The sequence below is a fragment of the Giraffa tippelskirchi genome, chromosome 7, assembly GCF_054371585.1.
Source record: "Giraffa tippelskirchi isolate mGirTip1 chromosome 7, T2T-mGirTip1v1.2.pri, whole genome shotgun sequence".
Classification (NCBI taxonomy): Eukaryota; Metazoa; Chordata; class Mammalia; order Artiodactyla; family Giraffidae; genus Giraffa; species Giraffa tippelskirchi.
The window spans coordinates 14,296,247-14,319,552 of NC_137281.1; the positions used below are offsets into that span (position 1 = coordinate 14,296,247).

At 51.6% G+C, this 23,306-nt stretch overlaps 1 protein-coding gene across 2 annotated transcripts in view; it reads right to left on the bottom strand.

The window, feature by feature from the left end:
- The window catches only part of RYR1 (ryanodine receptor 1), a 127,422-nt gene that overhangs the window by 239 nt on the left and 103,877 nt on the right, over positions 1-23,306 (bottom strand). For both annotated transcript variants that reach the window (XM_081516526.1, XM_081516527.1), the window contains 16 exons: positions 16,906-17,247; positions 12,916-13,722; positions 12,120-12,190; positions 11,368-11,521; positions 10,262-10,348; positions 8,206-8,457; positions 7,232-7,362; positions 6,112-6,154; positions 4,568-4,698; positions 4,401-4,461; positions 3,566-3,712; positions 3,146-3,280; positions 1,051-1,207; positions 567-631; positions 376-476; positions 137-188 (listed from right to left, as the gene is read on the bottom strand). In XM_081516526.1, the coding sequence (XP_081372652.1) occupies positions 137-188; positions 376-476; positions 567-631; positions 1,051-1,207; positions 3,146-3,280; positions 3,566-3,712; positions 4,401-4,461; positions 4,568-4,698; positions 6,112-6,154; positions 7,232-7,362; positions 8,206-8,457; positions 10,262-10,348; positions 11,368-11,521; positions 12,120-12,190; positions 12,916-13,722; positions 16,906-17,247 (2,736 nt within the window). The remainder of the gene's footprint in view (positions 1-136; positions 189-375; positions 477-566; positions 632-1,050; positions 1,208-3,145; positions 3,281-3,565; positions 3,713-4,400; positions 4,462-4,567; positions 4,699-6,111; positions 6,155-7,231; positions 7,363-8,205; positions 8,458-10,261; positions 10,349-11,367; positions 11,522-12,119; positions 12,191-12,915; positions 13,723-16,905; positions 17,248-23,306) is intronic.

A 23,306-nucleotide genomic window follows, 5' to 3' on the forward strand; every position in this document is an offset into this window, starting at 1 on the left:
CTAGAGGTGGGGGGATGGGGAAGAGTTGGTTGGTCACACCTTCAAATGCTTCATATTGACATAAGCTTTTCACTGCCACCTTATATTAAAATTCACCATGTCCCTGCCCATTGTCCTTCCAATAACACACCCTTACCTGGCCCGTGTGTTCTGTCTCGTCCTTGTTTATCAGATACATCAGGAAAAACCTGGGGATGGGAGGCAGCAGTAGACAGGTCACAATTTCCCTTACTTTCTCCTGATTAGCTGGCTGGGAATCCACCCACATGGACATCGCACCCTCTCCCCAAACTGGCCAATAGTATCTCTCTCCCTTCCCCCCGCTGTCTGTGGCCACGCCCCACCCTCCTGATTGGCCAACGGGCCCACACTCACATGTAATTGGCCAGGTTGTGTTCCTCCAGTGTGTGGGTCTCAAACCCATGCGGTGTCGTATCAAAGTAATCACTCCCGATACCGCAGATGAAGCACTTGGTCTGTGCGTGGCAGGAGACATCCGAATCAAGGTCCGTTCAACTCCCCAGGGTCCTGTAATCCCTCAGGGTAGTCCCCCAGACGTGACCTACCTCCATATCTTCCTTCACTTGCTCTTGCTGGTCTCGGAGCTCGCCAAAAGCGTCAATGATCAGACCTGGGTGTGGGGTGGGTGGGGAGTTGCAGGGCGCACGTCAGTGTCCAACTTCTGACCTAGTTCAGGCTTCCCCCTCTTCTAGCTATCTGCCTTTGAGTCTTGCACTGCCATCTCCCTAATCTCACCCCACTTACTAAAAATAATAATACTTAATGTTCATTGAGCACTTACCATGAGCCAGATACCTACCACCTATGAATTAATTTAATTCTCATAGCAACTCTATGTGGCTAGTATAATTAATACCCTCATCTTACAGATGGATGAGGCTCAGAGAGCTCACTTGCCCAAAGTCTCACAGTAGGGGGAGGTAGAGCCAGGATATGAATCCAGGCTGACCAGATCTTGGATTTGTACACTGAAGAGCTAGCCTGCCTCTGGACACAGCCCCCACTCCCAAGACCCTGATGAGCACTGACCCTGGATGATGGCCAACAGGATGACGATGACGAAGAAAAAGAAGGTGATGTCGAAGACCACCCGGTACAGCTCGTATTCATCGCCTGCTGGGTCCTCAATCTCGTCCCCAATGCCCCCACCAGCTCGGACACCCACGTACATGTGGAAGAGGTAACACTGTAGGGGCAGGGTGAGAAGCACATGAGTCACGCAGTCTTCGACATTCACTGAGAACCTACAGGGCCCCGGATTGGCTGGGACAGGGCACACATGGCAATGACCGAGACAGCCCTGAACGCAGCTCTCACAGGGCTCACAAACTTGGCATCAGATAGTGACAGCCCAGAAATGATCAGGGTTGTGATAGGGAGGGCCCAGGGTCAGGAAAGCACAGTGTAATCATGGGCAAGATGGGGGAAGCACAGGAAACGTTGAAGCTTTGAAAGCCTGACCCCGCCTGGGTGATAGGGTAAGGCTTCCTAGAAGAGAGGACATGTGTGAACTGGAAACGTGAAGAAAATGTTATGTGGGAGAGAGAGTTCCAGGCAGAGAAAACCACATGTGTTTCGTCACCCCTGGGGAGGAAAGAATACATCTTGCTCCTGGGAGGAACTGAAAAGAGGTTCAGTGAGGCTGGAAATAGAGTTCCTGTGAGCAAGAGCAGGGAGAGAAATGAGGGCCAGCTAATGGTCATGGAAGGCTTCCTGTAAGAGGCAGCATTTAAGTTGAAGATGAGGCATCAAGTGAATAGGCGTGTGTATGTAGGGCCAGGGAGAGGGCGGGTAGAGAGAATGTCAGATGCAAAGGGCTTGGGTTGGGAGGAAACACATGATTTTAGGGGAACTGAGGGAGGACCAGGCAGCCAGAGAGCAAAAGGCAAGAACTGTGGTTAGACTCAGGCCAGGCTAGTTTTCCCCTGGTTTTGTACACCATGGTGAAGGCATTGGGAAACCACAAGAAGGTTCTGAACAGAGGGAAGAACATGGTCTGCCTGGGACTTGGGAAAGACCTTACAGTGTTTTTTTCTGTGTCTCTAGGAAGTGAGAGAACCCAGTTGCCCTGGGTAAGAGCTAAGACCAGTGACTGGTGGGAACAAGGCTGAGTGAGAAGACCAAGTCTGGTGGAGCCTCAAATATCAGATGGAGGAACCAGATGGGTCCCGTGAGCATAGTGCCAGATTATAGGCCATTCTGAGATAAAGCACTGGAATGATTCTTTCAACTGTGACCCATGCCTATAGTAGGTTAAACTCAATTTGGGTGATGACCACCACTTATTAGAATAGAAGAGAAAATAGAAACATGCATGGCATAAAACTTTTCCTGATATAGATAATGATGATAGTAGCTCACATTTATGGAATCCTTGATACCTGTCAAGCACTATTCTAAACTTTTAAGTCTTTGATGGTCAGGGAGCATTGTGGTGCTCAATCATGTCCAACTCTTTGCAACCCCATGGACTGTAGCCCACCAGGCTTCTCTGCCCATGGGATTTCCCAGGCAAGAATACTGGAGTGGGTTGCCATTTCCTTCTCCAGGGGATCTTCCCGACCCAGGGATCGAACCCGTGTCTCCTGCATTGGCAGGTGGGTTCTTTACCACTGAGCCACCAAGGAGCATCACTGAGTCCTAAAAGCAACCCTGGGATATAGGCTGTATTATTATACAACCATTTCACAGGTGAGGACACCAGAGCATGGGGAGGTTGAGCTGTCAACCCCAAATCACATGGCTTGTAAGTCAGGCACTGTGCTTGAGCACCTTTCCAATGATAATACCTTGAAAAGCTCAAATATTACAACAGTGGCTACCATTCATTGAGCAGTGTTCCAAGTACCTCACAAGGGTCAGATCACTTAACCCTGGAAATAAGTCTGCAAGGTAGGTGCTATTACTCTTTTTTTTAACTTTGGCTGCACTCTCTGGCATGTGAGATCTTAGTTCCCTGACCAGGAATTGAGCCCAGGCCCTCTACTTTGGAAGGAGGAGTCAACCACTGGACAGCCCAGGAAGTCCCAAGGTAGGTTCTACTACTAACCCCCTTTACAGATGGGAAAACTAAGGGTCAGGGATGGCTGGTAACATGTCCAGGAGCGTGGGGAGGGGGGCTCACCGTCATCATGTCGTCACACTTCATGTCAGGTTCATCCTCATCCTCGCTCTTGTTGTAGAACTTGCGGAAGAAGTTGAAGGCCACCACAGTGTACAGGTAGACCACCACCGCCAGGAGGCCCACGGTCATCACCAGCTGAGGGCAGGCAGGGGGTGGATCAGCTCTACGCTTGGCTTGCCCCTTCCCCATGCCCAGCCTTCTCTATCATTGCCCCAGTTCAGCCCAGATGGCCCTCCCGCCATCTCATGACCCACATCCACCCTGGCTCAGCCAGCCCAGCCTTGCCCCTCTTCACCCAACCCTGCGCCCGCTTCATCCAAGCTGCCTGGCCTTCACTCTCTAACCCTCCTAAGGAACAGCTAAGGTGGCCCCTGCCAGGTTCCTGCCAAGCTGACTCCCCTCGGGCAGGTCCCTCCACACCTGCTTCCCGTTGTGGGTGACAGAGGAGAGGATGGTGCGCAGCGTCTTGACCCCCATGGCGATGTCCAGGAGGTGGGCGGCAAAGAAGAAGTTGTTGTAGTGCCCGAGGAGGGACATCACCATGTACCAGCCCAGGTACAGGAAAGACTGTGGGCACACAAACCTGGGGTCAGCGGGCATGCATGAGGGTCAAGGAGCACTCTGGAGGCCCAGGAACATTCAAGAGCATCAGGCGTGCTCTGATGGTCAGGGTGCCATCTCTGGCTAGGGATTATTTGAAAGATCAGGAACACTCTAGAACAATGGAGCACTCTCTGTGGGAAGCTATTCTTCGGGGATTTGGGGAACCCTCTGCAGAAGGATGTAATCTGAGAATTCAAGAGTGTTCCGGGCCTTCCGTGGTGGTCTAGTGGTTAAGAATCTGCCTTCCAATGCAGGGGACATGGGTTTGATCCCTGGTCTAGGAAGATTCCACATGCCATGGGGGCAGCTAAGCTCATCCACCACAATTACTGAGCCCAAGTGCTGCAAACTACCCTTCAACTAGAGAGCAGTACCCCCACTCGCCAGAACTAGAGAAAGCCTGTGTGCAGCAGCAAAGACTCAGTGCAGCCAAATAAATGATTAAATATAAAATAAAATGAATTAAGGAAAACAGCAGGAAGAGTGTACTGGAGGGTGAGGAGCCTTAGGCAGGTCTGAGGGTGCCCTAGGATCAGATGTGCGCAGAGCTCAGGAGTGGGTTCCTGGTCAGGGATACCTGGGGGTGGAGCCCCCAACCCTCCTAGCGCCCTTCACCTCTAGGCCTTTCCCCCACCTACGGGGCCCTCCTCACATTGTCTGTGAAGATGACCCCAAACTTCCAGATCTGGTACTTCACATCGATGGACATAAGCCTGTAGGGCAGAGAAAACAAGGATGGCCAGATGCTGGCGGGTCAGACCGCAGCCACCTCCCCAACCTGCTCCAGGCCTGGGGGCAGGGCGGTCCCCCCCGGCTCACCAGGTAAGCAGCCCCGGAGGTGGTTCAGGCTTGCGCTCGTTATGGGCTGTGATCTCCAGCGTGGCCAGATCCATGCCCAGCAGCTCGGCGATCCTCTCCCGCCCATAGATGTCCCCATGCTTGTCCAGGACCTGCACAGGGGAGCATGGGGCCATGCAGACATGACTGGAGTGGTGGTGCTCTGGGGACATTCTGAACTTTGTGTGAGAAATTGGGGGTGCATTTTTCTGGGGAGAAGGGCCAGAGCTTTCTCCAGATCCTCAGGGGGAGGGTCCAAAAGTGATAAAGGCCCCCCAGTTAGCTCATTAGCCAAATTAATTGTGATAATGTATTACAGTTAGACAAAGAATCCTATATAACTATATAACCTATATAACTCTATATAACCCTATATAATCCTATATAACTGCCCCCCGTACCCCATCACCAATGAATATGTCTCCTTCTGCTCATTCCCTCACTCACTCTGCTCCAGCCACACTTGCTTCCCATAGCTCCTGAAATACACCAGGCACATTCCTGCCCCAGGACCTTTACACCTGCCATTCCCCTCCTCCCAGAACACACTTCCCCTAGATTTCTACCTGCCTCACTCCCTCACCTCCTGATCACCCTGTACAAAAGAGCAACCTCTCTGGGCCAGTACCCACACACTCCTCACCTGTCTTTTTCTCTCCCACAGCACTTATCACCACCTTAACATGATAAAAGTATTCCTTATCTGTCTTTCCAACTTGAGGGTTAAGATGTGTTTGCTGCTAGGAACCCTAGTACGGTTCCTGGCACGCAGTAGGTACTCAATAAACTTTTGTTGAGTGAATGAATGATTCTAACAGCCAACACTTGTCTAATGTTTTCTTATGTGCCAGATACTGTTCACGTAGTAGGTCATACAATCTTTATAACAACCCAGTGGAGTCAGCCCTCTTAGTACCTCACTCAATATGATGGAAATTGAAGCACAGAAAGGGTGACACATCTAGGAATGGAAAAGCAGACAAGGGACTTCCCTTGTGATCCAGCGGTTAAGAATCTGCCTTCCAATGCAGGGGACATGGGCTCTATCCCGGGTCGAGGAACTAAGATTCCACAGGCCGCAGAGCAGCTTAGCCTGGGCACCACAACTAGAGAAGCCCAAGTACAGCAGCGAAGATCCCAGGTGCCGCAACTACGACCCAACACAGCCAAATTAATTAATTAATGAAATATTAACAAAAAAGAGAAAAGCAGACAATCCAGCACCAGAGTCTATGTGCTGAAAACAAGATGTCTTAGCTCCTCCCTCAAAGCTAATATTCATGAAGTATTTACTCTGTGCCAGGCACTACTGAGGTTGTCACATGCATCATCTCATTACAGGGGGGTGGGGGAGGGTGAGATCATGCCCATTTCCAGACGGGCAAACTGAGGTGCTTCTCAGAGAGGCAAAGCCCCTTGCCAAAGGCTGCACACAAAGCAAGTGCTTGACTGGGCTCTGATGGGCTGGTGGCATCAAGGGACCCAGCTGGGGAGGACCTTCGACCTCCCCTTTCACAGCATCTCACCTTCCGCTTGACAAACTTGTCCCAGTAGTTGCTGGGGAAAGACCTGCCGAGAGAAAGAAGCCGCAAGATGTTAGGGGAGGAAGGAACAGGAGCCACCAGCCAGAATGGGACGGGAGTGGGGTGGGGGTGGAATTCCAATGCTTTTCTCACAGGGCATCCTAGACAGTGGGGTCAACCTCTCACTCAGGATCAGGCTCTAAAGACCCCAGGCCAAGTGACGCTTGTCCAAGGTCAACTTTAATATCCTGCCCCCACCCCCACCCCCCGCTGCTGTCATTGGTGAAGCCCAGGTGAACGGGGATGTACAAAGACCTGAACTGCACTCAAATGGGAGATGGGGAGGCAAGAGTGAGTGATGGGGGTGGGGGGGAGTTGGGGACAGCAGCTTGGCCCTGCTCTGGTGTCCAGGGAACAGAGGGCTTTCTCATGCTGCTTTATTTAATTTTATTTGATGCTTCTGGCCCTTTATTTACCAGGTTTGGTTTTGTTTTTCATTTTTGGCTCCCGCAGCATGCGGCATCTTAATTCCCTGACCAGGGATCGAACCCGTGCTGCCTGCATTGGAAGCACGGAGTCTTAACCACTGGACTGCCAGGGAAGTCCTGACCTGGTGTTCTTATTCTAGACATGCCTCCCTCTCAGGATGCAGCCCGGCTGTATGAGCACGGAAGATGGGACTTCACCTGGGGAGAATGGGATGGGCTGGGAATGCCCTTTGGGGGGTCCGGTGTCCCACCACATCGCCCTCAAAACCCTCATTTCCTCTCTGGGCTCAGTTCAAAACCCAGATGATTTCATCAATTTCCCATTCATGGCACCTGGTGAGAATCCTGCGTGAGGACGGAGTTTAAAATGCAGGTTCCTGGGCGCCTCTGGAGACTCACTGAACCAGAATCTCCTGGGCTGGGGCCCGGGAATCTCCATGTGTCACCAGCACCCCCACAGGTACTTTAATGCACAGGCAACCAGTATGTATTACAAAGAGGAAGGTGGAGGCTTGGGGAGAATGAGTCAGGATCGGCAGCGCCTGGAACCCCAGGCTTTCCAGACCTGGGCTGGGGATGGAGTGGCACCCCAGTTCTGCTTCCCCCACCCACTGCGGGGGGTGCTGAGCCCTTACGGAGTGTTGAGCACCAGCCGGTCCCACTGTCCTTTCACGTCATCGTCCTCAGGCTGCTCTGTGATATAGAGGCCATCAAACTCCAGCTTCCGGGCCAGTTCTTTCTCCCGCTTAAAGATCACCAGGGGCACCTAGAGGGTGCAGGGAGGTAAACGGGGTGGGGGGGAGCGTCAGGAGACCACAGCCTCGGCAGGAGCCGAGACATCTTGCTGGAGCCTTCATGAGACCCCACATTAGAGCTGCGCTCCCAGAGTGATCAGGGAGTAGTGGTGGGGAAACGCGATCCGAAGGTCAGGGCTGGGATGCGGAGAAAATCCAGGAGGGCCCAGAACTGGTGCCTGCTGCAGCCAGTGGCCTCCCAAGGGAAGGAGGAGGAATAAAACAGGCAGGTGAGAGATCCAAGCAGGGCGGAGCCTTCCAGGCAGAGGGAACCGCACATGCAAACGTTCGAAGCTCAAAGAACTCTGTTCATCCAGCTGTAAAGTATCAAGATTAGCTGGATGGTCAGCTCTCATGGAACTCATATGGAAGTTTTTGTAACACATTTATGGGGCATCACAAAGCTTTAGGCACAGTTAATGTCAGAATCCACGATCCCCTGTTGGCATCCAGGCTATGTCCGCAGCCCACAGACCTTCAAAGATTTGCCAACTGATCAACGCATAGAAAATAAATTGTCCCAAATGACAAACTGTGCTTCTTGACCCAGAAATTAACATCATCGCAGGACCCGTTTCCTCATTGTGAGCTGCATCAGTTCCCAGTTTGAATAGCACACTTGCTAAAGACCCCAATCCTGTACTCAGCCCCTGGCCTTACCCCAGCTCTAAGTCCCCTTTGTCCCAACCCTGTGCATCATACCCCAGCCCCTGTCCCAGGTCCTCTCAGCCAGGGCCCCAGCACATATTCTCTCCTCTCCACCAAACACACACACACACACACGTCCCAGTCCCAAGACTGTGGTCATGACCCACCTTGAGGCAGTTGTAGCCGATGATACAGAGAAAGGCCACCAGCGTATGCAGAAGGCTCAAGCACCGCAAGGCAGGCTCCATGTAGCCCGTGCTCTCCTCCAGGAAGTAGTACACCATGTTCTCATCCTCGTCTCCCTCTGCTTCCTCTCCAGCCCCCGAGCCCCAGCCGGAGCCGCCACCAGACCCTGCTCCTGACAGGCCCCCAGCTGCTGATCCCTCCATGTCATCCTCCCCCGGTGGAGAGTCAGAGACCTAAAGGAGGGGGGCACAGGTCAGTCTGGGTGGGGATCCGGTGTCCTGGTACCTGGTCCACCACACCCTGAACCCAGGAAGAAATGAACAGCCTCCATGCCTGAAGTTGGTCTGGGCCCCTGTCAGAGGCAGTCTCAGCAGGACTGTCAATCAAGATCAAGGGGCAGGTCCAGGACCCTAGCTAGCAAATCAGACTCTGTTCTGGGAATCTTGACTGTTGAACTGAGTGACAGGAGAACTGAAAACAGAGTTGATTTGTCTTGATAGTAGAGCCCTGCTGCTGCTGCTAAGTCGCTTCAGTCGTGTCCAACTCTGTGCGACCCCGTAGACGGCAGCCCAAGAGGCTCCGCTGTCCCCGGGATTCTCCAGGCAAGAATACTGGAGTGGGTTGCCATTTCCTTCTCCAATGCATGAAAGGGAAAAGTGAAAGTGAAGTCACTCAGTCGTGTCCGACTCTTAGCGACCCCATGGGCTGTAGCCTACCAGGCTCCTCCGTCCATGGGATTTTCCAGGCAAGAGTACTGGAGTGGGGTGCCATTCACACACACATACATCAAGGTCTTCCCAGGTGGCACTAGTGGTAAAGAACCCGCCTGTTGATGCAGGAGACATGAGAAACACAGGTTCAATCCCTGGGTCAGGAAGATTCCCTGGAGGAGGAAATGGCAACCCACTCCAGTATTCTTGCCTGGAGAATCCCATGGACAGAGGAGCCTGACAGGCTACAGTCCATGGGGTCACAAAGAGTTGGACACGACTGAAGCGACTTAGCACACATGCATATATATATATCAGCTTGTGAGATCTTAGTTCTCCAACCAGGGATTGAACCCAGGCTCTTGGCAGCTAAAGAGGAAGCCTAACCAGGGACTGACAGGGAATTCCCTTAACGCTAACATTAATACTAATACTAAAATTAGTAGTCGCTATCATTTATTTATACAGCAGCTTTATATACCAGGTACTGTTCTGAGAGCATTACATGTGGGTTTTTTCTTTTTTTGGTTTTGGCTGCACTGTACAGCGTGCAGGATCTTAGTCCCTGAGCTGTGAGAATTAAGAGATTTGACATGTGTTTAAAAAAGGAGGGGGGGATGGGATTCCCTGGTGGTCCAGTGGTCAGGATTCCATGTTCCCAGTGCAGAGGCTGTGGGTTCAATCCATGATTGGGAAACTAAGATCCCATATGAGGAGTGACATGGCCAAAAGAAAAAGAGAGGGGGTTTAAACACTTTGCCTGACTTCATGCCACCAGTGAGTGGTAGAGCTAGACTCTGATGCTACAGAAGCCATGCTCTCAACACTGTGCTAGACTGCCTCTTGGTCGTGTTATCAAGGTCCCGGACAAGATCCTTAAGGTCCCTTTGTCCTGTGGGAGGGCTGCTTCTTAGGCCTCTCCTTCTATTCCATGAACTTCCCATTGCCTCCTCCCCACAGATTTCTCTTTAGCTTATGTGAAAGCAAAGAGAAGTAACTGAATCGGTGGGTGCTGCAGAGAGGGAAAGGCCTGCACCCAGGGGCTCAGGGCTGGCCAGTGGCAGAGCTGAACGTGGAACCCACAACTTGTTCGCTGCTCTAACTCCCCTGGGTCCTCGGCCATCTGTTCCAGATGGACCCAGATACCTATACTCACCCCTACAGGGTCTCAAGATCCAAATGTCCAGCATGACCCTTCCCCAGGACCCTGAGCCCAATCCCTTGTCCCTGGTGAATTTCAAGGGCCCTGGGGACCTGTTGGGACTGAACCTCCCATCCCCCAGCTCAGATCAGCACTTGATCCTCCCAAGCCCCTCTTGACCAGCACCTTATAAAACAGCAGGATGAAGTTGATGGCAAATGCCAAGAAGAGGGCAAGGAATCGCAGCGTGTAAAAATTCCTTGAGAGGTAATTCTAAGATGCAGAGAGAAAGAGAAAGACAGAGCTCACAGTCCATCCTCTCCCTTGGAGAATTTATCCCAACATTCACCCACAACCCAAGCACCGGGGTCCTGAATAACTGGTCCCAAAACTTCCCATTTATTGAGTGTTTACTGTATACCAAGACCTGGGCCAAGTGCTTTATCTACATGAACCTGTTTAGTTCTGCACTGATGTGCCCACTTCCTGCATGAGGAAACGGAGGCTCAGGGAGTGAGCTGTCTTGTTCAAGGTCATGTCGCTAAGAAGTGGCAGACCTGGGCTTTGAAGCCAAGCAGTCCAGCTCCAGAGTCCACCCTCCCAACCCCTCTGCCATGCTGCTTCCTGGGCAAGGTGGCCCGGTCTGCTTTATCCCGGGCAGAGGACATCTATTCCTGCTTCTCCTTTCCTTCTCTCCTCTCCATTGCTCTCTCCATTCCCCGTTCTTCCCCCAAATCCTCATGGAACCCCTCTTTTGTCCAGCATGTTTTCCTCAGCCCCTCATGTCAGGCTGGCCTGGAGAGGAGACAGGACAGGTGGAGCCCTGGGCCCTGCCCTCCCAAATGCCCTCCCTTCTTCTGGGCCTGGATGAGGAGGTAAGTCCTCTTCACACACCCCCATACAGGAGGAGCTGGGGCTTGTGTAGCAGCTCCCACCTGAAGGCTGAGAGCCAAGAAATAGGCCATGGCTTCAGTTGGATTTAGCTCTGGTTAGAGGATGAGGGAGGGAAGTCGAAGCAGGTGGTCCCAGGTGCACAAAGGCATGGAGGTGGGAATAAGGATTATGAGTAGGGAGAGGCCGAGGAGCCAAGGGAGGAACACCTGAAGATGCTGCCCTGAGCCCAGGTCCTGCTCTGTCTGGGGACATCTCTGCCCTCTGCCCAGCCTGGCTTCCCCTCAGAGGTGAGCCAGGCACAGGTGGGCTCAAGAACAGGATGGGGGCAGAGGTCGTGTGAATGCTGGGTGGGTATCCCTGGGAGAGGGGGGCTTCGGATGCCCTTGCTGGGTCCTCACCAAGAACTTCACCCGCTGTACTTCCAATTCTCCCCAGAATTCCATGCCTGCACCGCCAGCTCCCTCCTTCTTTGGAGGGGGTGGAGGAGGAGCTGCCTTCTTGGGGGGTTCTGGCTGAGGCTCGGGGACTTCTTCCTTCTCCCCATTCTCAGCACTGCAGGGCAGGACACAGAAAGAGTGAGAAGGTGCCTGGGAAATGCATGCATTCATTCATTCAAAGCCAAGTGTGGGGCCCCTCCCATGCCTGGCCCAGGTCTAGAAGGTGCTGCGGACATAGTGGTGAGACCAGCCTCTGGCCTTGTCTTCAAGGGGTGCTGGTCCAATGGGGTTCAGACCCATCCATCACTAGACAGTCACAGCCCAGAGCAGTCAGGGCTGGGATGGGGGAAGCTCAGAGGCTCGTGGGAACTCAGAGGAGGAGACACCCCTTCATCTTAGCAGGGGAGTCAAGATAGGCTTCCGGAGAAGGAGATGGATGAGCCAACATGGGAAGGATAGGAAGGCTGAGACCAAGCACGGGGGAGGGTGCTGCAGGCGGAGGGAACGGCTGGTAGAAAGGGTTGTGGGGAAGAGAGGAGCATTTCTTCCTCTACCGTCTTTCACAGAGGCCCCCCTCTGGGTCTGGGCCTGGGCTGAGTGATGCTGAGGTGACAGGGTAACCAGGACAGCCTCAGACCCTGACCTCGGGAGGCTCTCAGTCCATGAGGGAGGCAGTGATAGGGGCTGGGCCCGTTGCACCTGAGGCCACTCACTCAGCTTTCTCAGGCTCAGGTTCCGGCTCTGGCTCTGGCTCTGGAGGCAGCTCTTCTTCCTCTCCGTCCACCTGGCAGCAGGGCAAGTATCAGGGCGGAGCCTGAACCCTCAGTGCCCCTCAGACCTGACTATTCCTCTCCATGTCCCTTCTGCACTTTTCTCCTAGGCAATCTGAGTTTTACTCTCCTTCCACTCCCACCAGAAAAGGGATTATAACTCTCATTTTACAGAAGGGAAACTGAGGCTCAGAAAGATGGAGCAGCTGTGACCAAAGCACAGTGAAGAGTCAGGCTGACTCCCAGTGGAGCGCTTCTCCCCGCATGGCCTCTCATCACCTTGACAACCGCACCCCTACCGGCACTCTGCACTGAGGACCTGAGAATGCTTTAGGGGCTTCCGTCAAGTGGGCTACTTAATTCCCACAATCGCCTGTATTTCTGAGGGTCTTTCCCAGTGTCTCTGATCCCCATCTTGGGTCTTTTCAGGTCTTGATCCCCCCTCCCCTCTAGTTTGGTCTCTGGATTGCTGGCTCTATTTGTTTCCAGATATCTTTTGCTCCGTGGCTCTCAGAAACACTGCGCGTATGACCGAGAGCCTTTCTCCAGGTCTTCATCTCTGTGTCCTTCTTTGTGTATGTCTCTCTGTGCATCTCTCAGGCCCTCTCTCCGTTGTTTTTTGTTTTCCTTCCCTCTTTGCACTGTCACCCACCCTCTATTAGAGTCTCTCTTCCCCTTTCTCACCCTCCTTCCTACCTCCGTCATTCCAAAGCCCTGAAGCCCCCGCCCGCACTCTCACCCCCAGCTTCCTCTTGATGATGGGCGAGCCCTCGGGCGTGGGCGGCTCCGCCGGCGTCGTGTCACCCATGTCCCCGAGGCCGGCCCCTTCGGGTCTGAAGGGCCCCCCATCGGCCACGGCCACCGTCCCGTCGGCGACTCCTGGGTCCTCCTGGTCCGCCACCTCCTCGTCGCCCGCACCCTCGGCGGCATCACCCGCGCCCTCGCCCGCGCCCTCGCCGTCCGCGTCGCCCCCGGATCCGGCCGGCTGCTCGCCGTGCACCTCGTCGCTCGTGGGGTCGGGCATGCCCGCCAGGAGCTCGGTCACCGTCACCTTCTTGGCGCCCTCCACCAGGCCGCCGCCGAAAAGCGAGCCCCAGAGCAGGCGCAGCGCGCCCGCCGCGGCCCCCGCGCCCGCCGCGCCCGCGCGCGCCAGCGCCGCCCAGAGGAGTGCGGCCACTGCGGTCGCCGCCTCGCGCGCCGTGAGCCGCCGCAGCCGCCGCACGCGCCGCCGCAGGCTACGGTAGCTGAGGCCCCGCATGGCCCGGTTCGCGGCCGCCACCAGCCGCGCCGTGGCGCCCGCTGCCGCCGTGGCCACCGCACCCTCGGGCCCCGCGGCGCCCTCCTCCGCGCCCTCGGCGCCCGCCTCCGCCGGGCCCGCGCCCTCGTCCTCGTCCTCCTCTGGCTCTCCCTCGGGCTCCGAAATCTGCGCGGCGATCTGCATCTCGAAGATGGTGTCCTCGCAGAAGCTCACGAAGAGCTCCATCTTCTCCGACTCGCCGCCCTCGTTCACCACGTCGAAGATGAATTGACGCTTCGATTCCTTTACCTGCAGCGTGGGGCGGAGGGGACGTGATACGGGCGCGGTCGGCGGGCACTTGAGACCACAGCGAAGGTGGCCGGGCGCTCGCCGCTGTTCTAAGCATAATCATGGTTTTTACTTTCGAGGAGCGCACCTGTATTGCGCTCACTGTAGTGCACTTGTACGAATTTCAACAGGGCCAGGACCAGTATCCTGGCATTTTGCGTATCGTAATCACATTTAATCCTTACAAACCATCCCAAAAGTATGGGCTGTTATCCCCATTTTACAGATGAGGAAGTGGAGGCCCAGAAAGTCATGTGCTCGGGGTGACGCAGCCGAAAGGTGACAGGCGTGGAATTTGAATTCCCAACAAGCTGGCTCCAGAATTGATGTTTTTGGCTTCTTTGAGAAAGGGGGCATGGTAGTTGAGGGCAAAGGTTCTGCAGCCAACCTGTCTGGGTTCCAATCCCAATTCTACCACTGTTAAACGGAACTCTCTGGGCCTCAGTTTCCCGTTATGAGTTAGAAGATGCTGAGTGCTTAGAACAGGGCCTGGCGCCTACGAAATGCCCTACAGTGCCTGCTATCTCGGTACTGCTGTTTGAGCACTGGAGGGCCGCGCAGGCAGACATGGACTCCTGGGACCACTAGAAGGTGGAAGTGGGAAGGAGTGAGCAGGAGGAAGTGAGTGTTTGGAGGAATAACGCTAACAAAGAGTGTGCCCGTGGAGTGCATTTGAGGGGCAGAGGTGGGGGCTGGAGCTCCCACAGCAGGTACCAGAGTGTGAAGGACCAGTGATGAGCCATGGTTTCCTGCAGATGAAGGGATGTGCGGCCATCCTGGGTGCGAGACTGATGCAGTGTCTTCCAGATCGGAGAGCAGGATGAACGTACAGTGATGCCTCAAGGAATACAGAGGAGTTAGCAAATTCTTGGGGATTCTGGTGGAGTATGTGATGCGAGCCAATGTGCAAAAGCCTTGTGAGAGGGCCCAAGGGGCCCAAGGAGGAATCGGGTGTGAGGGGGCCAAGATGACATGGGAGGATGTGGGGGAGAAGGTGACTGTGCCGGGTTCAGTGTGCCCGCAGACATGGGCGTATGGGGCAGGCGTGCGGAGACCTGGGCAAAACCGGGGATGGAGGCTGTAAATGTGAGCTGTTGCTGCTGTTTAGTCACTAAGTCGTGTCTGACTCTTTTGCGACCCCACGGACTGTAGCCCACCAGGCTCCTCTGCCCATGAGATTTCCCAGGCAGGAATACTGGTGTGGGTTGCCATTTCCTTCTCCAGGGGATCTCCCTGACCCAGGGATTGAACCCATGTCTCCTGCATTGGCAGTGGATTCTTTACCGCTGAGCCACCTGGGAAGTCCTGTAAATGTGGGAGGGGCCTACAGTTCATACAGACTGTGTGTATGCAGCAGAATGCTTACACAGGGGGACCCAGGAATAAGTCTAAGAGAGCCTGGAACGTGGGGGCAAGGTTCAGGGTGGGTGCACGAGCCAGGTCTCACCAAGGAGGAGAGTCGAGGGGCCCAGGGCTGAGGAGATGATGGGGGTACAAGCCTCATGGACTGTGTGATGTGGGAAGGGTGTGCAAGAGCAAGTAGGAGGAGTGTGTGGGTGCCTCGGGGGCATCTGAGAAACCAAAGGGAAGTGGGGGGAGTTCCCTGATGGCCTTGGGGTTAGGATTCTGTGCTTTCACTGCAGAGGCCTAGGTTCCATCCCTGATTGGGGAACCATCCTGCGTGCTGCATAGCATGGCCAAAATACAAAAAAAAAAAAAAAAAGGAAGTATGAGTGCAAAGGGCATACAGTCTTGGTGTGCATTGTGACTGTGAGCAGGAGGGCCACTTGGACAACAGGGGCTGAACCTGCATGAGGGGCATGTGGGCATGTGAGAGAATGGGGGATGGGAACCACGTGCTGGCTAAGTGTGTGAGGTGGACTGGGGGCATGCCAGGGCCATGTGAGTGTACTCTTGGAGCAAGTGAGTATGTAAAGGGCAAACACTGTGGGCTGGGCATATTAGGGGCACATCAGGTCAAGGGGTAGGCTTGGCCACCAAGGACATGGGCGAGGGGGGCTCTTGTGAACATGTTGGAGAGGGCGGTCCAAGTGCTCATGAGTGAGCATGGGTGTGCCAGGGCATGAGTGAGGGACAGGCAACCATATGGCATGCCAGGGCTTCAGGAAGGCATACTGGCATCCTCAGAGTGAGTGCACAAGACAGATGCACCCACAGGTGGGCCCAGAACAAGTGAGATGGGAATTGTGTGTTAGGAACTCAGAGGGCATTTGAGGGCACATGTGGTGACTGGTGTGGGGAAGGAAATGGCAGCTCACTCCAGTGTTCTTGCCTGGAGAATCCCATGGGCAGAGAAGCCTGGTGGGCTACAGTGCATAGGGTTGCAAAGAGTCTGACATGACTTAAGTGACTTAGCATGCATGCACGTGGTGACTGGTGAGGGATGGGCCAGCATTAGGGCATTCCGGAGCCCTCAGAGTGAGTGTGCCAAAGAGTGGGCACGGGCAGGCCATTGTCAAGAGAGAGCATACCAGGAGCTGCTGGTAAGGTGAGCAAGGTGGGTGTAACCATGTGGGTTCAAGTACACAGTGTGGGTACAGTTGCATCCGGACTACTAAGAGCTCCCAGGGTGAGTGTGCAAGAGGCAGGCGTGGTGTGAGCAGCCACACTGAGGGCATGCCAGTGCTGCTGGTGTTGCTTCAGGGTATGTATGCTGTGTGTTCAGTCGCTTCAGTCATGTCCAACTCTTTGTGACCCCATGGACTGTAGCCCCCCACAGGCTCCTCTGTCCATGCAGATTCTTCAGGCAAGAATACTGGAGTGGATTGCCATGCCCTCCTCTAGGGGATCTTCCCAACCCAGGCATCAAACCCTCGTCTCCTGCATTGCAGGCAGATTCTTACTGCTGAGCCAACAGGGAAGCCCCATATCAGGGTATGTCCATGCACAGGGTGAGTCTTCACAAGGTGGGCATGGGAGAGCCAGAGGTCTGCAAGGGCACAGCAGTGCCCATACAACGTGTGCAAAAGGGTGAGCATGGGCTTACATGAATGGAGCAGGGCCCAATGGGATCTGCAAAGGAGATGAGCGAAGTGTGTACTGCCCCATGTGGGGTCCAAGCATGTGAGGGGCATGCCCCGGAAGCCCCGGGAGGCGAGCATGCACGTGCATGGGTCCGCTGACCTGGGGCATCTCCCACTGGGTGCGGTTGGTCTCTGAGATCTCGAAGTAGATACGTTCGATGCGACGGGAGGCCCCCATGATCTCGATGCGGCCCAGGTAGGGCCGGAAGTAGTCGAGGATGCTCTCTGCGAGCTCGAGGAAGTTGCGCAGGCGCGGGTCGTGCGGCACGTGCTCTGACAGGTTGGTCAGCAGCACCGCCACGTTGAAGCCGATGTCGCGGGCTGGCTCCTGGAAGCGGTTTGCGAACTCGTCGCAGTCGATCATCTCGTTCTCATCTGCTTCGGAGCACGAAAGCAGGAACTGGATTTCCGGACCGGTGAACTGCTTCTGACTGTCCATGGCCTGGCGGGGGTGGGGCGGTGGGGGGGAGAAGGAGGGGGTAGGTCAGAAGGGGGGCCTGGGGAGCCCCGATGCTCTTCCTGAAACCAGTATGGACTTTTCATAAAGACAGAAAAGTCCAGGCTGACACCCAGCGGTTGACATGGGTGAGACTGTACCAGTTATTAAAATACTGAATGCTAGGACTCCCCTGGTGGTCCATTGGTTAAGAATCCGCCTTCCAATGCAAGGGGACAGTGGTTCCATCCCTGGTGGAAGAACTAAGATCCCACATACCATGGGGGAACTAAGTCCATGCACCACAATGAAGACCCGACACAAGCGATAAATAAATAATATTTTAAAAATTACTGAATGCTGCATTTCCACAAAGCTGAGCCACACATCTGCCGTCAGGGTGAGTCCATTTTTCATTGGTGGTAACATGTGAATTGACGAAACTCAGCACTCGTGTGCACGCTTAGTCGCTCAGTCGTGTCCAACTCTTTGTGACCCTATGGACAGTCGCCCACCAGGCTCCTCTGCCCATGGATTCTCCAGGCAGGAATACTGGAGTGGGTTGTCATGCCCCCCCTCCAGGGGATCTTCTCGACCCAGGGACTGAACCTGCATCTCATGTCTCCTGCATTGGCAGGAGGGTTCTTTACCACTGAGCCACCTGGGAAGCCCCCCAGCACTTGGGTAGCAGCTGGTAAAGGGATGCTGTCCCAAGCTCCCTGCCGGCCATCCTGCTCTCCACCCATCCTCCCACCCTCACCCCTTACAGTGGCACCTGTGGTCTGTACCAGAGGCTCTCTTGACCCTCTGGCTGCAGTTGGGACCCACCCAGTTGGGGTCAGGGAGCAGGAGGAGAATGGAGTTGTGGCATTCCCTGTGCTGGTGGTATCTCTCCCTCAAAGGTCAGTCCTGCCATCCTGCCCACACAGCTTCCTCTATCACCCAGTTGGATCCTTACTCTTTCCTCCAGGCCAGCCCCTTCAAGGCCAGGGCCCTGACTGATAGCAGTACATGCTACCACCTCTACCCCTTCCCCAAGACCCTTTGGTCCCCCATCCTACCATTTTCAGCAACTACATAATTGGCACCTGACACAACGGAGGCCTCCAGATGTTAGCCAGGAATAAAGAGTCATATACTCATCACCCCAGAATTAACAAATGCTCATGATGAACATATTTTCAACTACTATATTTTTAATAACTGAAGCATGCCAGCAATGATTGGAGCCCTCTGTGTACCCTTCTCTTACTCCATTTCCCCACCGTCCCCCAAGGTAACCACTCTACTGGAGTTGGTGTATCCTTCCCAAGAACTACGTGTCAGGGTGTTCCTGGTGGTGCAGTGGTTAAGAATCTGCCTGCCAGTGCAGGGGACGTCAGTTCAATCCCTGGTCCAGGAAGATTCCACATGTCTTGGAGCAACTAAGCGCGTGTACCACAGCTACTGAAGCCCGCAAGCCTTAAGCCTGTCTCTGCAATAAAAGAAGTCACTGCATTGAGAAGCCTGTGAACCACAGTGAAGAGTAGCCCCCACTCACGCCAACTAGAGAAAGCCTTGGGAAAAGCAATGAAGACCCAGTGCAACCAAAAAGAAAATTAAATACTTAATTAATTTTTAAAAAAGAACTGTGTGTCACATGGATGGACCTAGAGGGTATTATGCTTAACGAAATAGATCAGACAAAGACAAATATTGATGTTTTCACTTCTATGTGGAATCTAAAAAATAAAACAAATTGACATAGGAGAAGATAACAAACAGAAACAGACTCACACATATAGAGAACAAACTACAACAAACCAGTGAGGAGAGGGTGGGGGGAGAGACAAGATAGGAGAAGGGGATTAAGAGGTACAAAATACATATAAAATAAATAAGCTACAAGTACATATTGTACAGCAAAGAGAATATAGCCAATATTTTATAATAACTTTAAATGGAGTATAATCTATAAAAACATTGAATAGCTATATTTTACACCTGAAACTAACATAATATTGTAAGTCAACTCTACTTCAATAAAAAAAGAAGTATGTGTCAGTACTTCTACTATCTATATTCTGTCATTTTCTCACAAAAATATTTGGTATCCTGTACATTATTTTGATATAAAGAATTGCTATTATAATCATGTAATTTTTTCACTCAACTGTATGTTTTCAAGATCTATCCATGTTGATGTATAGGTCAGATGAATGCATTTTCACTGCTGTGTAGTATTCCTGTTCAATAAATACAGCATTCTATCTGGAAGAGAAGGAGACTCCAGGAAAGAAAATCAACAACCATTATAGAAGAAGATTTGATGACAGACATTTAGATTATTTCCAGTGTTTTACTTTACAGACACTTTCATTGAATATTCTCATACTGCTCTCTGCTTCACTTTTTGCAAAAGGTTCTCTGGGGCAATCTTTTAAATATTTTGACAGCACCCACAGTAAGAATGCATTTTACAATGTGACTCAAAAAAAAAAAAAAGATTTCAGGACACAATTCTCTCACACTCTGCAATGTTCTATTTTATTTTATTTTAAAAAATGCTGGTCATGACTTAACTAAATTAATTTCATGACCAACAGATGGGTTGCCACATGCAGTTTGAGAAACGTTGCTCTGGGTATGAACAGAAGCGAAATTTTCTGGCTCTAAAAAGTGCTTTGTAGCCAAGAACTTTGCAAAAATGCTTTCTAAATGAGTAACATGCTTTGCAAATTATGAAGGGCTCTAGAAACCACAGAGCGTGGAGACATAATCACACAGGAACTCTTCACCTTCTACTGTCGCTCCATCAACCTGACTCCTCTTATGATACAGTGTGACACTGCCCCTCTTAAAATCTGACTCCCCCACCCCGCTTCGCATGGGGCCTGGGACTCCATCCCCTCTATTCAGTCCTGGACTATGCATTCTCTTGTGATTTGCTGCTCTCTCTTTGTCATTGTCCGTTTGCCTGTCCCCTTCTTTCGAAATACCTCCCTCTCCGACTGTTGAGAGTTTCCTCTGCTGGAGTCTCCTTCCCTTTCAGATCTCTAAAGGTTAAAGGGGCCCCAGATTTGAAATCTTCAGCTTTTTCTTGAGAGATACACTCTCCATGGAGATAGCCTTGAGGCTCAAGCCTCGGAAAGCCATCTCATGCCAATAATTGCAAAGTCTACATCCCAGCCCTGACTGCTCCCCAGAATCCATACACTTGACTGATGAAGCCTTATCTGACATCTCTGTGTGGAAAAGGCCAGAACTGAACTCTTGATTTCAAAACCTCTCCTCCCACAGTCTTACCCATCTCAGGAATAGCATCACCACCCACCCAGGTGCTTAAGTTAAAATCTTTGAGTCATCCTTGATTCCTCCCTTTTATCTCACTACCCACACCTAATCCATCAGCAAATCTGTCAGCTCTACTTTCAAAAGATCTAGGACATACACACTTCTGCCCCCTCCATGGTTCTATCCCCCACTGGAGGGTCACAGCAGCTCCTCCCTGGTTTCGGTCTTCCTCTTCTGTCCCCAGAGTCTCCCCGCACCCCCCACACACACCGACACACACACAGCTGGAGGGACCCTATAAACATCCGAGTCAGATCACATCCCTCCCCTGCTCAGAATCCTCCCTTGACTCCATTTCATTCAGGTTAAAAGTCAGAGTCCTCCCCACAGCCAACCAGGCTCAGCACATCCTCCCCCATCACCTCTCAGACTTTATTTTTTCCTCTCTCCCTCTCAACAGCCACGCTGGCCTCCTCTGCATTCCTCTTGTTCCCATTTTTCAGCCTTTACACTTGCTGTTCCCTTTGCTGGGGAGGCCACAAGCTCTCCTACCTTCACAGGGTAGCTTTCAGCTCTCAGCATCAATGTCCTCTTCTAGGAAGGCCCTACCTGACCACCCAATTTACAGGGCTGACTACATCATGCTTTGTTGCACACCACCTTGCTCATTTACTTCAGACCACAGGTTATAACCTGAAATTATCTTGTTTACTTATTTTCATCTGTGGTTCCCCACTGGGCTATCAGCTCTGAGGGTGGGGGGGGTGGTCTCTGTTTTGTTCACTTCTACACACAGTAGGTGCTCAGCGCATATTTGTCAAACGAATTAAGCATTTTGAAAACCGAGAAGACTTTTTAACTTACAATTTTGGAAAATCAAGAAGTCCTTTTTAAAAAAAAGGCTGACCTTATCTTTTAAATCATAAAAATAATTGAAAAGCATGTTGTAAAATATAAAGATTTGTAAAGTTTGGGAAATCATGTGATGCTTTGGGTTTGGGAAACCATATGAAGCTGGGTAACAGTCAAACATTTAGAAATGAGAATATCGCCATTTTGCAATTTCTAATGAACTAATGTGTCTGGGCATCAAGCACTGATGGTTGCTGACATCACAAAAGGAGTGATGAGGGGACAGGCTGTGCTTCTTAATGGATGTATGAAGCACCACAAAGGAAGGTGCTGGCAAAAAAAAAAAATAAAAATAAAAACTCCAAACCTGAGTCTGATCAAGCTTCGTGACCTAAGTCCCAGTTTGTAGGCAATGCAGGGGACAGAGGAACAGATTAAATGACACCATAAGGTTGCATCAGCCAGATCCAGAGGCAGGAAACTTTACAATTAATAGAGAACTATCTACGGATAGCCACGAGCTACATGTGGCTACTGAGCCATAGAATCATGGCTGGTGCAAAGTAAGATGTGGCAACAGTGTAAAACACTTATGGATTTTGATGACACTGTAAACAAAAGAATTTAAAATATCTAATAATTTTTATATTGATTATATGTCAAAATATTATTTTGGTGGAGTAGGTTAAATAAAATATATTGTTTAAAATAATTTCATGTGTTTCTTTTCACTTTTTTAAAAAGTGCAGGTACTAGAAATTCCTTAACTGTATGTGTTGCTCCCATTGTATCTCTTTCTAAAAAACGTTTATTTACTTATGTGGCTGTGCTGGGTCTTAGTTGCAGCATGCAGGATCTAGTTCCCTGACCAGAGATTGAACCTGGGCCCCCTGCATTGGAAGCACAGAGTCTTAGCCACTGGACAACTAGGGAAATCCCTGTATTTCTATCAGGCAGTGCTGCTCCACTGGATCAGCAACCTGGGTCTCTAGCAGATAAACTGCCAGGAAAGGAAAAAGTGAAGGAGGGACAGCAGTAGATAAAAGGAGGTTTAACGAAATAGCAACCAGACTTCCCTGGTGGTGGTGGCTCAGTGGAAAAGAATCCACCTGTCAATGTAGGAGACACAGGTTCAATCCCTGGTCCAGGAGGATCGCACATGCCACGGAGCAATGAAGCCCATGCACCACAGCTACTGAACCTGTGCTCTAGAGCCTGTGCTCTGCAACAAGAGAAGCCCACACACCACAGCTAGAGAGCAGTCCATACTCGCTGCTACTAGAGAAAAGCCCACACAGCAACGAAGACCCCACATGGCCAAAAAATAAAGAAAGAAATAAAGCTGCTTTTTTTTTTAAGAGAAGAATTAGCAATCAATAGCACTAGGTGACCTTGTTTGGATGCTGCTTCAAAGAAATTACAAAAAGTTATATGTGATATTTTGAAGATCTGGAAATTAGAACACAGACCAGACATTTGATGATTTAATGAGCTATGGATCTTTTCCATTTGTCTTCATTGCTTTGTTATCAGTTAGGGGTGATAATGACACTGTGGCTTGTTAAATAAAAGGAAACCCTTTTAAGACCATATATTGGACAGTTCCATTGATATGAAGTGTCCAGAATAGGCAAATCTATATATAGAGAAAGCAGATTAGCAGTTGGCAGGGGCCTGAGTGGGGAAAATGGGAAGTGACTGCTAAAGGGCATTGTGTTTCTTTTTTGGGGGTGATTAAAATGTTCTAATATTAGATTGTAGCAATGGCTGCCCTATTCTGCGAATATACCAAAAAACCCCCTCCCATTAAATTATACCTTTAATATGGGTGAATTTGATAGTATATGAATTATATCTCAATAAAGATGTTTTTAAAACGAAATCTTTAATTCAGAGAGATGTACAAAAACATTTGCTAATAAAAAAAACAAAGAAAACTA